The sequence below is a fragment of the Orbicella franksi genome, chromosome 11 (genome assembly GCF_964199315.1).
Source record: "Orbicella franksi chromosome 11, jaOrbFran1.1, whole genome shotgun sequence".
Taxonomy (NCBI): domain Eukaryota; kingdom Metazoa; phylum Cnidaria; class Anthozoa; order Scleractinia; family Merulinidae; genus Orbicella; species Orbicella franksi.
In genome coordinates, this window is record NC_138155.1 from 14,424,433 (window position 1) to 14,441,291 (window position 16,859).

The 16,859-nt window shown below is 39.6% G+C and overlaps 1 protein-coding gene across 5 annotated transcripts in view; it reads left to right on the plus strand.

The window, feature by feature from the left end:
- Nucleotides 1–15,060, plus strand: part of LOC145460274 (coadhesin-like) — a 31,019-nt gene extending 15,959 nt beyond the window's left edge. For 4 of the 5 annotated variants that reach the window (XM_081445024.1, XM_081445025.1, XM_081445026.1 and 1 more), the window contains 14 exons: nucleotides 567–734; nucleotides 867–1,424; nucleotides 1,849–2,409; nucleotides 3,041–3,592; nucleotides 4,232–4,396; nucleotides 4,853–5,014; nucleotides 7,111–7,247; nucleotides 8,060–8,201; nucleotides 8,612–8,671; nucleotides 10,067–10,157; nucleotides 10,702–10,895; nucleotides 11,393–11,681; nucleotides 12,269–12,770; nucleotides 13,219–15,058. In XM_081445024.1, the coding sequence (XP_081301150.1) occupies nucleotides 567–734; nucleotides 867–1,424; nucleotides 1,849–2,409; nucleotides 3,041–3,592; nucleotides 4,232–4,396; nucleotides 4,853–5,014; nucleotides 7,111–7,247; nucleotides 8,060–8,201; nucleotides 8,612–8,671; nucleotides 10,067–10,157; nucleotides 10,702–10,895; nucleotides 11,393–11,681; nucleotides 12,269–12,770; nucleotides 13,219–13,251 (3,614 nt within the window). In that variant the 3' untranslated portion in view covers nucleotides 13,252–15,058. Of the gene's footprint in view, nucleotides 1–566; nucleotides 735–866; nucleotides 1,425–1,848; nucleotides 2,410–3,040; nucleotides 3,593–4,231; nucleotides 4,397–4,852; nucleotides 5,015–7,110; nucleotides 7,248–8,059; nucleotides 8,202–8,611; nucleotides 8,672–10,066; nucleotides 10,158–10,701; nucleotides 10,896–11,392; nucleotides 11,682–12,268; nucleotides 12,771–13,218 lie in introns of all 5 variants that reach the window. The other variant, XM_081445028.1, reaches the window with a different exon arrangement.
- The last annotated feature ends 1,799 nt before the right edge of the window (nucleotides 15,061–16,859 follow it).

The window sequence follows — 16,859 nt, forward strand, 5'->3', positions numbered from 1 at the left end:
TGTTACTACAAAAACCTCCATATGAAACAGGAAAAAGAGCATTTCATAGCAGTAAAAAAAGTCGGGATTGAGTGATGTATAGGCTACAATGAAGAAATTTACCTATCCCCTCTGTTGGCTATGTTTATAATCTTTCCGCTACGCTAAATAGAAGCTTCTTTAATTGGTTGACCTTCTGGTTAGTACCGAAAGATGGAGATCTAATATCATTCGATCATTGCATCGTGTCAGTTGGGCAAGACACTTTATTCTCCACCTAGAAATATAAATGGGTGAAACTGTGACAGTGTATTGGGCGTAGTTGATGGAACTACTCCCATCAATTCAAGGCGGTTTAACAACTCTTAGGGTCCCTTCATGCTGCAGATACTGACATCAAGAATCGGCGCTAAAGAGCAATCCTGCTCCTTCAAAGACTGGTCCGGATCACGATCGCCGACCTTTGAACAAAAATAGGGGTGCAATCTATTAATGTTGCAGGAATTAAGAAGAGCTGTAATATTGCAGTATAAATACTTGTACTGGTTTTCGCGTTTCTCGAACTCACCACCCTCTCCTCTCTACAGTTGATGGTAAATGGTCTCAATGGACAATGCTCCCGTGCAATACCGCTTGTGGACCAGGACAACGAAATAGAACAAGAACCTGCAGCAAACCATCCCCCTCGGGCGGCGGAGCTGACTGCACAGGAGTCGCCTTGGAAACTGTAGATTGTAACAATGGACCCTGCGTAGGCAAGTTGTCTCAATTGCGATTTGATACACGTCCTTTGTCATAACTGATCTCCTTTCACCATGTGAAGTGTTATATTAGTAACTCTTCACTCAGAAAACTTTATTTTCTGTTCTCTTTATCCTTCTTTTTAGATCCCGATATACCAAAACTCGACCTAGTGTTTGCCCTGAGTGCGACATCAGGGAACTCGGTGCAATCCTATGAGCTTATGAAAAGTACAATCAAGACATTCATTAACACATATGGCGTCAACAAAGTACATTACAGTATCATCGTGTATGGAGCCTCTGTTATCAGGGTAGTTAATTTCAACAAGACCTTCCCCATTAGTGCTAGTGACCTCAAGGCGGCTATTGATAGGCAACCCGCCCTTACCGGCGGACCGTTCCTTAAGGGTGCATTGCAAGAAGCTTTTAGAGTCTTCGAAGAAACAGTGGGACGTCCTGGTGCCAAAAAAGTATTGGTAGTTATCACAGACAAAAATTCTGGTGCTCGTCCGAATACTTTGGCCACAGCGGTAAGACCGCTGGAAGATAAAGGAGTTCTGGTGATTTCTGTTGGGATAGGGGAAGCTGTGGAACGAAGTGAACTAAATGTTATTTCGCCTAATCCCATGGATGTTATATCTGCACGATTGAATGTCAACCCGTCAGTACTGGCTGAAAGGATTATGGACAGGATCCTGAAACGTAAGGCTGAACTTTGATACTACTGTCTTATTTTAAGATTTCCATCTTATGAAAATTCTATAACTCGTTTACTGCTTGTATAATCAAAGAAATATCTGTCAAGTAAATAATGCTCGGTCTGTCCATTTGACTTTTCCAGATTTGACTGTCTAGTCGGTCTGTCTGTCTGTCTTTCTGTCTGTCTGTCAATCTATCTGTCTAACTTGTGTCTACTGCTCTGCTCTTCAGCTGTTTGGATACTAAATGTTGAGCTATCCGCTTTAATGCTATCTTAAGTAAGATCAGCTCAACTGCCAAATTCCTACTAAGCTTTGTAGATAGAGAAATGTAAAGGTTAATCTATGTCAAAATTGGATTCAAAACTATAAAAAGTAAGATAACAGTACAATCCCAATAACATTGACATTTTCTGTTTAAATCCCAGGCAATATTCCACTCGTTGACGTCGGCTTCGCCATAAGTGCAGCCTCAATCGATTCTGACTACATTTTTACTCTGATGAAGCGAATAATCAATACCATTATCGATCGGTATGGCGTACTGAAAGTCAGGTTCAGCGTCATCGTTTACGGTAGTAAAGTCACCACAAGGTTTACATTTGACAACCCAAAGTTCACTCAAGAAGATCTTATAAGAGCCGTGAATAACACCGCCAACGTGCCTGGAACTCCAGACCTGGAGAAAGCGCTAAAGGAGGCCGAAACACTGTTCAGAAAGACGTCCAGGCCAAATGCCACCAAAACATTTGTTGTGTTGTCGGATGTTGTAGCACGCGGAAACGATAATGCACTGATTGCCCTCGCTGCTAGGTTAAGAAAAAGTGGTGTCCTTATCTTGTCGGTGGGATTCGGAGCTAAAGTCGATCAGATTGGTAATCAGATGAGTAAAGTGGTCATCACCAGGAGTGATTATATTGGAATTCCAGACTTTATCACCAAGAGACCCGTGGTTGTAGCGGAGACAATCATGTTTAAGGCGCTTCAAGGTAAGTGGCTTTCTGCTGGTGATGATACGAGTAATGGGTCGGTGCTAGTGATTCTATGAGCAATAAGCCATGTACTTTAATTGCATCCTCCACACTATACGAGTAACAAAGTTCTTACGATTCACCTGGTTGGATGAAACTCCACGGTATGGCACCAAATACAGAAAATAATTATAGCAAGTTTGCTGTGTGGTTAACACATACTTATCTTTACTCTGCTTCATTACGTCTTTTTTTTTTTTTTTTTTCGTGTCTCTCAAAGTTCCCACCCAAGATTGCTCCATGAAGTACCGATAATTTTGCAAAAGATGCGTTGGTATAGCTAGACTTGATAAGAGTAGGCTCTACGTTCCGCGATGTGAGTTCGATCACAAAACCAGGGGTTAGGAGGTCACTGCATCCATAATGTGTTATCAGCCAAGATAAGCAATTTACCTCATGTGGACCCTGATATAAAAAGTGATACCTGAGATGGACAGGCCTCGTATCCACAACATATACCCTGTTTTCCTAGATGCTTCATGCCACCAATTTTGGAGTTGGACCCCAATTTGATGATCCACACAATGCTCGAAAACACACCTTACTTACATCAATTACTAAAAACCACTTGTGTTTTTCTCTGATTCAGCTAACATTCCAGAAATCGACCTGACCTTTGCCCTCAGCGCTACTTCTGTTTCTTCGGAAAGAACCTTCAACTTAATGAAGTCGACAGTAAACAGAATCATCCAGCAGTACGGCATTACCCGAATCCACTACAGCGTCATTGTCTTTGGATCCTCGCCAACAACGCACTTTGATTTCTCAAGAACCTTCCCAAACAAAGACGACTTGATTCGCGTAATAAGCAACCTCCCAAAGAAATCTGGCGATCCTGACCTGGCCAAAGCGCTGGAAAGCGTATCGAAAGTGTACGAGTTGAAGCAGGTGCGGCCCAACGCCAAAAAAGTTGTGGTAGTGATTTTGGACAAAAAAACAGTCAATACAGCTAAGGAGTTGAATAAGAACGCCGTCTTCCTTGTAGACAAAGGTGTTTTGGCCATATGTGTTGGCGTTGGAAGCTCGATTGATTCCAAAGAATTACAAATAATCACGGAGGAAAAGCGAAATATTATTGAGGTGGGAATTGCCAAAGACCCAAATGAACTAGCAAAGGAGATCATGGCTATCATTTTAAGAAGTAAGTTGGTTTTCTTTAACACTTAATAATTTTGTAAAGGGGTAGTCAAGGAGCATAAACTTCATTTCACCAGATTGCTTTGCATTTTTTTTCGTCGAACAGTAGCATATCAGCAATAACTATCAAGAGAAGTACATTTCAAGCAGCATAAGTTAGGTTAACGTACGTACCCTCAATGGATAATAGAGAAAGTGTATGCTTTCAATTGTCAGGTGTTTCATAACAAGCTCTAACCAATAATCTCCTAAACAATTGGTCAGCGAAAGGGAAGAGTAAGAACTTTAAGAACGTGACAGGATTGAGATTCAGAAGTCGCTCTCGCAGTGTTCTCTTTAGGTTCCGTACAAAATAGTTTACCTAACTTAGTCGTACAGTCACGTAATATTAAGGATAAAAGGAAGGCCAACGCTTAGTCTATGAAGGCAATAACTTAAGCCTACTGTGCTATATAATAATATAAATAATGCAATAAATATAAGACAGATACTGAAACAACACAAGAAAACGGCGTACCAAAACGTTTGCGCAGCCCTTATTTGGGGAACACTTAAATGAATTAGTCCTAAGTTTCCTTAGAAACCCTAAAAAATGAAGGAGGAAACCAACTACAGACGTCAATATTTTTTAAATCCTCTACAGCTTCCGGTTATGGGCAGTGGGCACAGTGGAGCACATGTTCAAAAACATGCCGCTATCTTGGAGTGGCGGGAACTAGAAGACGTACACGCATTTGTGAAATTCCAGAACTGGGATGCGATGGTCCCGAGCTGGAAGTAAGAGAATGCAACACGGAAGACTGTCAAGGTGGGTAACCTCATTCTCAAAAGTAAACTACGACGAGCCCTTTGTTCTGGTCAGCTTTTAAAAATGTGATGGAGGTATTCTTTCATTCAGGTAAAGGAGAATAAACAAATAAACACTTTGTGATCTTTAATTACGTTAAAGTTCCTTCTTAAACTGATAATAAAGTATGTGAAAATCAAACAGACGTGGTATTAAAAGCTGCAATTTAGGTAAAACTACTGATAAGTAACGATATTGTTTCTACCATAGTTCTGGTAGACTAAAAAGTTTCCTTTACTACCATTAGTGTGAAAAAACGGTCGATTTTCGTTACCTCTGACAGCCCAACAAAATCACTTAACCGGGGCAGTCACGTATCGAATGTTTGGGTTCCCTGCTTCTCGTACCTATAAGGGAACACGTGACCCAGACAGCGTGTATGGAGTTCTTCTCTCTCATCATTGTTTCTTTTTGTAGGATGCCAGGAAAGAGTCCCGCTCAACGACACAAACTACAGTGCTTCGTCTGCAATCCAACCAGCAAGGTTTGCACGACTGGACACCTCCAACCCCGGTTCATCCCGGCGGGCCTGGTGTGCTAGCCCACGAGTTGCCGGCAGATATCTGCAAATTGACTTAGGTAGGCATGGGCAGTTTAAGGTGGCTCGATCGCATTTTTGACTAACGATACCGTTCAACTTTGAGCGACTAGAGCACCGCCATTATCAATCCAACGGAAAATCGAACGTCACTAGTGTTCTAGAGAAAGATGAAAGTTTCAAATAGGGTACATTTCACCAAGATCTAAGTTACCATAGCAACGAAATGACGCCATACCCCATTTTACATAAGACCGAATAACTTGCCACCAGGGATAATTTGGGAAATACGACTTCGAGATCTCGGACTTGACATAGCTGTCTTAACGATGACAAAATTTTAAAAAAAAATTTAAGAGCGTTTTCGAGAAAATTACGAGTGAAGTTTCAAGGCGTCAAAATACAACAAAAACAAAACTGTTTTAAATGTTATCGCAAACTATGTCCACAAGTCTTGACTAAATGATATCCTAGTCTTAAATGAATCTTATAACGTCTAATTACCTCGAGTGAAAATCTCGGAGAAATCGTTCCGTTTGACTTTCAGAAACATTGGCTTGAATACCAACTGGTATAGGCTGTTATTTTGCTTTTTATCAAAAACTGCCCCTAAAATTCTTAAATTGGGCGGGAATTAAAAACCAGTCGATGATTTTGTTTTAGACTTGGCCCTCAATGAGATTAATCCATATTCAACGTAGTACCAGAGTTTCAGATAATTTGAAACGCGCGATTGCTTTCCGGTGATTTTCCGAAGCATGCTAAAATTTGTCGAGCTAGCACTACAATAACAATAAAATATACGTCTTGTAAAACGTAAACAAGACTTACAGCATAGTGATTTCCAGCTTGCGCTCACCGCTTACCCTCGGCGTGGCTGCGTTAACGCGAGATGAGTGAAAGTGTGACATATATTTTGTTGTTATTGTAGTGCTAACTCGACAAATTTTAGCACGCCACGGGAAAGTCGCCGGAAAGGAATCGCGCGTTTTAGGAATTCATGATATACAGAAATGTGCAATAGCATGGTGATTCGAAACAAAAGAAAATTATAATGAAGACAACAAACAACAAGAGTGAAAATCATCGCCGTATTTTCCTGAGTTGACGCTGAAAGTTAGCAACCTTAAAATGTTTCAATTTATCTGAAACTCCGGTATTACGTTGAATATGGATTAATTTCATTGAAGGCCAAGTCTAAAAAAAAAATTCATCGACTGGTTTTTAATTCCCGCCCAATTTAAGAATTTTAGGGGCAGTTTTTGATAAAGAGCAAAATAACAGCCTATACTAGTTGATATTCAAGCCAATGTTTCTGAAAGTCAAACGGAGCGATTTCTCCGAGATTTTCACTCGAGGTAATTAGACGTTATAAGATTCATTTAAGACTAGAATATCATTTAGTCAAGTCTTGTGAACATAGTTTGCAATAACATTTAAAACAGCTTTGTTTTTGTTGTATTTTGACGCCTTGAAACTTCACTCGTAATTTTCTCGAAAACGCTCTTAAAGATTTTTTTAAATTTTTGTCATCGTTAAGACAACTATGTCAAGTCCGAGATCGCGACGTCGTATTTCCCAAATTATCCCTGGTGGCAAGTTATTCGGTCTTATGTAAAATGGGGTATGGCGCTATTTCGTTGCTATGGTAACTTAGATCTTGGTGAAATGTACCTTATTTGAAACGTTCATCTTTCTCTAGAACACTAGTGACGTTCGATTTTCCGTTGGATTGATAATGGTGGTGCTCTAGTCGCTCAAAGTTGAACGGTATCGTTAATCAAAAATCCGATCGAGCCACCTTAATACTTAATTGTTGTCTTAGGTTTTGTTATTACCTTGATGCCTCTTTATACGAGAAGGGGAATCAGAGAAAATATACATTTCGACGAGTCGAGAATAGGCAAATCATGCCTTATGATGCTGTTCGATACCCAGGCACTCCACCTCAAGCAAACAACCTCTTCCACCTCCTCTGATCTGACCTACAATAGTTCTATTTTAAAGATTTGAAATAGTCACTAAACAGGGATAAGGATATTATCAGGATTTCCTTTAATATGTTAGAAGTAAATCCAACAAGTTTGCTAAATTACATGGAATAATCATAAGCAATGCTGTTATTATACCAATACAGGAGAAACAGTGGAAGTTTACCAAGTCGCCACCAAAGGTCAGGAGGAAAGTAATCCAAGTTGGGTTACAAGCTATGTCCTGTCGATCAGTGAGGATGGCTCATCCTTCGTCAACTACACGCAAGGTGGACAAACTAGGGTACGTCGCGTAAGGCAATACCTGAGCTCTATACTAAGATTTTCCAAGTCTAAAGTGGAACCATGAGACAAGCAGTTCCACATAGAATTTCTACTCTGTAACTGTCCTCTAAGTCGTTACAAACCAGCGTTTGACCCACTGAGTTTAAAGTTTCAAATCAGCACCGTGACACCATCCACAGCGCAATATACCGTACCAGAGTAGTCCTCGATATAACTCCTTTAAATGGTCACCAAAACGGTTCGTATAGACTTCAAAATTGATACCAACCAATGGGCATTGGAATTAATTTCGCGCTTAACTATTTCTTAAATTCACATGTTGTTTTAGTTACTCCACAGACACTCATTTACACTTATTTTTATCCGCCTTTCATGTATTGTCATTATGTTTTACTCTTATTTTAAACATCGTGACCTTTTGTTCCCAACTTCGCGAAAATTTCTAGCCCCAAACGGAACACTGGATCAAATTAATGAATAAGAAAGAAACATTTTCAGTTGTTTGATCAACCTTCAATCTTGACTAAAGCTTTTTTAACTGATAAGATACGTTTTCTAAGTAACCAGTTAAACTTAAACGATAGGAATCAGTGTGACCAGGCAATCTATTACTCACAACAAAAGCTAAGACAATCTTTGGGAAGAGAGATTTTGGTTTAATCGGTTACACTATGCCAGGCTGAGTGTTAGTATTGCCGTAGTTTTGTCAAAATTCACCAATAGGTGCTTCTTTTATTTGTGAGTAACAGTTCATTTCGAGAGCACTGTTACTGAAAACTGATAAAAAAATACTGTCTTGGAACCTTTCAGGTATTTTCTGGCAACAAAGATTCAAGTTCTGTTGTTTTTAACAAATTAAACGCTACCACACCTATTCAGTATGTCCGATTCTATCCCATCTCATTCAACGAACAGCCTTGCATGCAAGCATCGGTATTTGGTTGTTCTGCAGGTGAGTAAAAATCAATATTTCTGCATGAAGAAAGATGAACTTATTAACTCGCTGGGGTGACGCAAGGTTCATTCGAAATGACCAAAATCCAGACATGTTCTTGTTCGGCGCAACATATCTCAGATAATAAGTATTTAATCAAACCGAGTTCATTGCGCTTGATTTTGTTAAAAAGTTCTCAAATTATCCAGGTGTATTTGATTGATAGCTAAATGAGATTTTTCCATGTGTGGATCCGGATGATCTTTCCCTAAGGGTTTGTCACATTCCGTGCTGTCCTACACACGGCATATGGGCGTGTCGTCGTTTTCTATAGGGTTCCTAGCCTGCGGTAAGATTGACTGCAGACTAATAAATAGGTCGCGCTAGATCCCATTTTCATGTTTTTCTGTATTTATTTTCTTTCCAAGTAATCATACCACCCACGGAAGGCTTTGCAGCTGACGATGATGACGCGGGGCAAGGAATTTGTGAGTATAATGTAGTATTTAACAATTAGGTGATTTCTATAAAGTGATACCCGATAAGACTGAAGGCCGAATCAAATATCACCCCATAGAAATCGAGAGCAAATAACCTAATTGTTTTGGTACAATTCTTACCTAAATTTTCTTCAGCTAACAGTCTCCAATTGTTTTTGTACATCGTATTTACTTTGCGCTCCAGAAAAATCGCGCGGACCGAATTGTCGTTTGGAATTTCCTGTTGTGTTAGCGCTCATCAGTTTTTTCAACGTTTTCTAGTATTTTAAAGACACGAAACAGTTCATGTCCTTCATTTAGTCTTTTCAGAAAATCAATTATCCATTTGTATCAAAATGTTCTTCCGTAACTTCGTAAAAACGAGAAAACATCGCTATTTGGCATACGACTTCTAGCCACTGCACACCAATGGCTGATAGTATATGAGTAGCTCGGCCAATCAGAATGCAGCATTTGCATTAGTATACCGATAGAGTTCCACTGAAAAAGATTATTATATTATGCTGTTTGCCTTTCTTACATTATCTTTGATGTCCAATCGTTGTGAGAATTTTCACTGATTGGGTTATTCCGTGGTAAGTTGTGGAATTTTCTATATTGTTTTGAAGCATTTTGCCCAGAAACAACCTTAAGTAATAAAATTGTACTTGACAAAATCTAGGTGACAATACCATCAATTCCAATCAAATCATCACTCAACGTGCCGTCTGACTCAATCCGCGCGAAGTTATTCTCTGATGATTAGTACATTTATACATACTTCACGCACACTGGAATGCAATCCATTTCAAACTCAACTCTTAAATCGCAACTTTGACATTGACATAAGCGACCTCAGCCTTGAGAATGATGCTTGATGCATCGAAAGGTCGATTGACATTAGTTTTAATCTCTCTTGTCAAGTACTTTAACAATCAACTCATTCTGCGATCTCATTAAACTCTTGTACAACCAAAGCGCTCCCACGATGATATACAATGTAGGTCACTTTATGCAGTTTCAACAATGCTAGACTAGTTAGCCTCTCATGTTTTTGAACACTATTTTGGATTTTCCATCTTTTTCATCACTTCAAGTTGTCCAGTGGTTACATCATCTCTCATTCAATGCCATGTTCTGTGATGGAATTCAAACTAGGAATTTTGTCTGTTTAGTCACGGAGATATTACGTTACTAACTCGTATTACCATGTGCATGCAATTCCTTACCCATCGCATTTTTAGAAGCATGGTCACCTTACAAGTGCTCGGGTCGCAATCGTGGGTGCCACACCAAACAAAAAATACAACATATCAGAGGCCACTTACAGACTTTTCGTTTCATATGATGTGGATGACTTAGTTACAAACATGATGATGATGTGACGTGATTTCTTTTTTTCAGTGATTGCTTTGTGGATATTAGCTGGAATCCTTACTTTTCTCCTTCTTCTGGCCTGTTTGTATTATTGCTGTTGGCACGTTTGCTGCAACAAGTAAGGCGATAATGGGATTTAGTTGACTTTCACGACAAATGAATGGAGAAGCAAAAGGTTGCGGTCCCCTAGTTGTCCAAACTACATGTACAATGTGGTTCTCTGTAATCTTTGTTTCAAATATACCAAGATTATTTCTTGATATCAGCTATTTTAACCAGCCAAGTCCCAGTACCAGAAGGGAACCAACCTGAAATTCAACCCAGTCTCCTTTTCACATTTGCATAATGCCTTTGTAGTACAAATCATGAAGATAAAGGTTTCCAACAAAATGTCTAAGGATTGCTTTGCACAGCCGAACATAAATGTGGTTTAAAAGAAGATCAAATCCCGATGTGACATTGTTATAGTTGTTTCCTTCAATAGCCGTAAAGTTTCGTTATACGTGACCAAACGTACGCCTTAGTAAACCTGGATTAAAGAAATAGAATGCGATTGTACTAGCGTAAAGGTGTTAAACTTAAGACACATAGGATTCACTCTAACAATCACAACAACAGTGTTTCCTGACTCTGTTTCCTCATATCTTTTCTCTGTTCGCCAGAGGAAAAAAGAGAAAGGGTCTGGCTGCCTTCAAAGACACGTCCTCCGAGGATGGTTACCTTATTGAAGAAGACGGTAATAAAGCGTGGAGGCTGCCAGCCGCTGCTATGGCACCAACAGTGCCCAGAGTCAAGACTCCTGAAGATGAAGTCCAAGAGGTGTCCATAGAGATGACAGAGGACGTGAAGCCTTTAGGTACAGTGCTGCTAATTACGTTTTCTAGTGTGTGTCTTGTATTCGAATGGCATGCATGTACTATCATACGATCAACTGAAGTCATCTCATCACGTTTTTTCCTACTCTGTTTAAGTCGCTGATTTAGGGGAACAGCCGATATAGGGAAGCAGTGGAAATAGGGCAGCGGGGTCACCTGACATCTCAGGTTCTGAGAAAAAAGCTCCCAGGGTAAAGGGTACCTCCGTCAATCCGATCCCCTCCAGACCCCTTCCTTGAAAGTTTGGGTCCACCACTATATTCTAGTCATTACAACTTTGGCAATTCCCAATTCGCCCCATGAGACTTGTCTGCAGGGAATCATCTTGGACTGGAAATTTGTTTTGATGAACACAACTACCATGATACCCTGCGGGCGCTTCTCAGAGCGGGAACTAGCCATTGAATCTTTTTCAATCGTTTCCTGTACACCTGAGCAAAGTTGAATGTACTTATTTCTCTTCATGCGACTGTCTTAGGAGTCATCCAATTCGGCATCGAGACTGACGAAACCAAAGATAAGCACGTGACCGCCGAAGAAGTTCACTCGGAGACACCAAAGTATTCTCAAGAGGTCGCACAGATCAAAAGTGGCGCGGAAATGATGACAATGAGTTCCACGGATACAGGGTACAGGTCTACTGAGAGGAGACGTCACAAGAGTGAAACTGCTGCATCGATAGGCGATGCTGGCGCTACCTCTGCAGAATGGTCGTACCGAACAGAACAGAAACAAAGTTCTGCCTTTGACAATGGAGCTTACATGAGGTACCATTAAAGGCATTCAAGACCATCTAAAGTTATTATTATTCCCTTTACAACTCGGACGGTCTTGAAGAAATCATGGCAAATAAACGTCAGTTTGGTCATTTCGAAGCGACGTCAAATTTTCGAGCTTTTTTTTTTTAAGTTTTCAGTTGTTTCATCCAAACCTCGATATTTTAAGCGAGAAAAAACACACACGAACTGCTCTAAGTACGGGCTTAATATTTTCATTTCGAGAAAAGAGTAACAGTAATCACAGTATCTTAATGCTAATGGCTAGCACTGGGAGGAAAATATATTCCAATGTTATCTTTAGATATCACCAAATTCCCTGAAATCACAATTAAGACGTGTTTAATGGAAATCACCTGAGATAATTATTTTGACAATCAGCAAAAAGGATGCAATGCCAATCAACCAAAATACTTCACATCTCGTTGGGACTAAAATATACGGAACTGTGTTGTTGTACCTGAAACATGAGTGACTGCGTTCTGTACTTCGTAAATATATTAGCGGTGTCTTAATCCATCAGCTAGGCTATACGCGGAGCAAAATGTTAACGTTTTTATCTGGTTCCCTTCCTTCAGATCTCAAGAATTTGTAACGGAGCAATCAGAGCCTTCACAAACTCGTGCACGAAGGCAGGAATTAAAACGCTCTCAAAGCGCGGATGAACTTTCCACCTCCAACTATGCCATGTTTGAACAACGGCGTGGGTCATCTCAGCACGTCGTAAGAGGAGAGATGGGTCGTGACGGCTACATGAGAATGAAGGAAACAAGCCAGGAATCTGTTGACGTGACCGACGGGAGATTTCAGATGGGAACCATCGACGTGGCCATTGGAGGAATCGGGACACCGGATACCCGTCGGGGATCTAGCCAACTCTACGGAATGGAGGAACAGGAAATGTCTTTCTCGGCTGACAACGGGGGACGTAACGTCTATTACCTAGATGATGGAGGATACCGTACGGAAGAGTGGTATACCCGGGGAGGAAGACGACCCGGTCAGTTGAGGAATGAAGGTTTTAGGGAGATCCACGTGGAGCATCAACCGATCTATACCGAAATACAACCTGACAGCGAGGTGAGTAAAAACAACAGTGAAGAACCTCTTTTTCCAGGCCTTCTCGTTAGCCTGAATTATTGTACCTCATTATCGTGCCAGTCGGCGCAAAAACGGAGATCAGCGTCGGCGTCAAGCAAATAGTTTCTTTTTTCTCCTCGACCCTCAATCGGCTTCAAAATTCACTGTTTCCCTTTGTGCCAGTCGTTAAGTGCTTAATGTTTATTTATTATAGACGACAACAATTTACGTCACTTTCACCTATCCACTTTGGACAGAAAAACGCAATTCTTTATGGTTGTAATTTGCCATGGATTATCTTAATTACATATTTTTAAGCTGTAATTCTAATTAAAAGTTTGGAAGTGTGGCTGGTCTATTGTTGTTAAACGTTGTTACATGGTTCTTTTTTCCACTGAGAAAGCTTCAAAGTAATTTTGTACTCATTCTTCTTGTTTCCCATGTTAAGTTTCAGGGAATCAGGCACAGCCGGATAATCTGAGAACAAGTCATTTTCCCCTGGAAGAACACAAAAATAATTTTCCTGGCAATGCAGTGGTTTAGATGCGGTCAAGAAACAACGTTTCTCCTTTGAATGAGATCTTTACAAGAAAAAAATGCAAGATCATTTGAATTTGGGTCTCTAGCATTAGAATACCTTTGAAACGTCACTTTGAGAAATGATTGTGCGCAATCTTTTTCCCGTTGTAAAATAATTGCTTCTTACGATATTTAATTAAATTTGTGCTTTTTCTAGAGCAAAAAGCTATGAAATGAATGCAAAAACTAGATTGCAACATATTGCAGACTATCAAGGTGCACGTAAATTCCCCTTTTGTAATACAGTTTAAGAAATAGAAAACGTCTTTCAGGTTTCTATCAAATTTTAAAATAAATCTACTAGCGTTCTATCACAAATGTTTTTCTTTTATTGGCTACGCTACTCACCATCTTTTCTGTGATAGATAGTGATCAGTAGCGTAGAAGCATGCCCTTGTTAACAAAATGACGGCGACTTCCTGGCTTTTTTGAAGTGTCTGTGGAGAGGATTTAGATAAAGGTTTGAACAACTAGTAGATTTATGCTAAAACAATTACATTATTCGCTCTCGATTTCTATGCGTGATAGTTGACTCGGGCTGCGCCCTCGTTAACTATTTAACAAATAGATTCCATGTTGCCGTGCGTCTGTTCAGTAATAGATCACAGATGACGTCAAAATGCGAGAATAACTTGGCTTATTATATAAAGCGCGATAGAAATCTCGAGCTCATAATCTAATTGTTTAGTGGACAGTGCGTAGCCTAGCATTGTGTGATCGAAGTGTCTTTGAAGAGGATATAGATCATTTACTAGTCGATACTGAAACAATTAGATTATTCGCAGCTACGTCCTCGTCAACTATCACGCGATCGAAATCTGGAGCTTACAATCTAATTGTTAAATAGAAATAGGGGTGTTAGTGTGTGAGAACACAAGCTGAGCTTTCTTATAAGGTTTTTTCTTTATAAATACATGGATAAAGCAGAGAGAGGAAAAAAGGGTGTGTGGTTTTTTTAATCAGTGAAAGCTATTATCCAAAATGTCGCTCCAGAGAACAAGTATGGTTTAGTACCCAACATCTAGGCATGCGTTTGTAAATTGTTGAGGCCAATGTGTTGTTCATCTGGCATCCAGAAATCACATTAACATGACGAACTGTGGCAAGTACTATCAAATACGTTGTTCTTAAATTAAGAGTTCAGGAACTATTCGATTAAATCAGTTACAAATACTCTGCTTAGATGGAACATGTTTTGCTGATCTATTGGATTCGGTATCACATCGCATTTATAATGCAATTTATAGTTTAAATGTATTGATAGAAGTTTTGTTTTATTTGTAGCTGTAGAATGTATATTTTTCCTTGGAATAAATTGGGTGTTTATGATCGAAGTAGTATGATTGGCTGTCTTTTATCCTTTCTATTTCCTTCTGCACCCTGCCTTTCTATCCTCCGTTTTCCTCCCTTCTTGCTTCCTCCGCTGAATAGTGGAAGTACCTGTTAAGCACTGATATACAGTAAAAACCAGCGGATATATATCTGCACTCCCAAAGAAGCTGCACCCGCAGATTGGCAACTCAACTTCATCGAAAGCAACTAATTAAAAAAAACCCTTTCCAATGAGATACGGCAATTAACCCAGGTCACTTTTTAAAAAAAACTAAGCAATCAGCTTACAGCTAAGTTGATAATTACAGTGAAACGACTACAAGCAACTTTTCTCTCTTAAAAGAAAAAATCAACCGCATGTTCGAGTAACAAGTAGATTATTTATATCGTATATCAAACCTCTGTGCGACTTTTTTCAATATCTTCTCAAAAGAAATCATTTCTAACAACACCAGATGAAAGTTTTTTTTAAAGTTCATATGAAACACCTGGAAGTACTGGTGAAATTAAACTCGGATGATGAAATTTTACCTGTGTTTGCTCAATTTCTCTGAAAAATGTAATTTATTTTTCGAGTTCTCATGGACAATTGCTTGTGGTGATATCTCAGGCAACTATTCATATCTTAAGCTTGTAGAAAATACAAAAAGGACTGTAATATGCTTAAAATTATTCTAGTATAAGGTTTTTGTCCACTTAAAACTTTAATCGCTGGATTTCCTATTGGAGTTTGTCTTCATCTTATTTCCCTGATGGTATAAACATTGTCCAAGGCTTACTGGTGTTTCAATCAACCTCTGTAATTATAAAGTGGCCTTAAGGTGGCTCCATAGGGTAATCACTTATGGCGTTGCGCGTGCAAGTGTTATGTTTTGAATGCCGTTTTTGCATTCGTTTTTACACCTAGTTCTCTCAAACTAATTACAAGTAATAAGCAATGATTAAATAGTGTTTAACTATTATCTCTGTTAAAATTATTGGTTTTAGTCTTGAATTATAAATGCCCAAACCAATATGTTTTTTACTTTTTTCTGGCTTTTACTTGCGATTTTATTGAATTTCCTTCGGTGAAATCTTCCCAAATTTTCACAGCATATCGCTTCCTGCGGAATACGAATTTTAAACACGAAAAAAGTAGGGTTTGGAAAGGCAGGTTTTTCGATTCTTGCAAATTTACGTCTTTTACCGCTGCGAGAAAACTGGTCTTATAGATTTTCCTGAAAAACGAGCTCCGACTAAAGTAAAACATTTACTACCAATCTGCCAAGTGTTACGGAATTTCACCGAAGGAAACGCGAGAAAATTCACTGTCAGTTTTGCTTGTTGTGCTCATATTGACGTAATAAAATATCGAAAAACACTGACGTTTTCCTTCGAGCGCGTGCAGATTACTTGAGCTTTCGTCCTCAGCGCGCGTGCGATCGTAAAACTATAGGGAGCCACCTTAAATCATTTCTAAACTTCAGGGTGGGAAAAAGGTAATAAGCTTGCGCGAGATTTTGCCGCGCGCCAGGCTCCAAATTTGAAAATATGGCGAAAATTTCGTCGATCGTATGCCTTCCCAATTTTTCCGAAAAGCGGCAACATTTTAACGTCTTTAATGGAAAGCTTGTGTGTTGTGTTTGTGAGGAATCAATTTTCTCCGGACTAAATTAATCTAAAGAAGATTTCCGAATCCTTTATTTCCTCGCGGTATACAAGAAATTTCGATGCCAAGACACAGTTGCATATTGCACATTGCACATTAATTTGGATATTTGCACTCGAGCTCTTTGCATATTGCATCCATTTAAGCACACCACTGAATGTATAAGCAAGAGAGCCTCTCACCAGGCATGGGAGCCTTGTTTTCTTAGCAGTGAAATGTTGAAAAAAAATTCATGCTTGTCCAAATATAAATAAATCAACCGAGCGACATCCTCGCGTAGCTTATTAGCAGGCCGCCATTCTATCCAACCAATGCAGCCTGCATCATTACCTGAGCCCACAAGCAGGGCTACGCATTCGCAAAAAGCTGCGCAGTACGTTTTTTCTGCTCTGGATTTCTGAACATGTTTTCTGAAGACACCTCTTCGAAAGATTCAAATCGGCCGCCATATAAGCAAGCTTAGCAGCCGCCCCTTTAATAGCGCAGCTTCGGCGCCAAAGAGAAGGTGCACCACATTTAGCGATATCTAT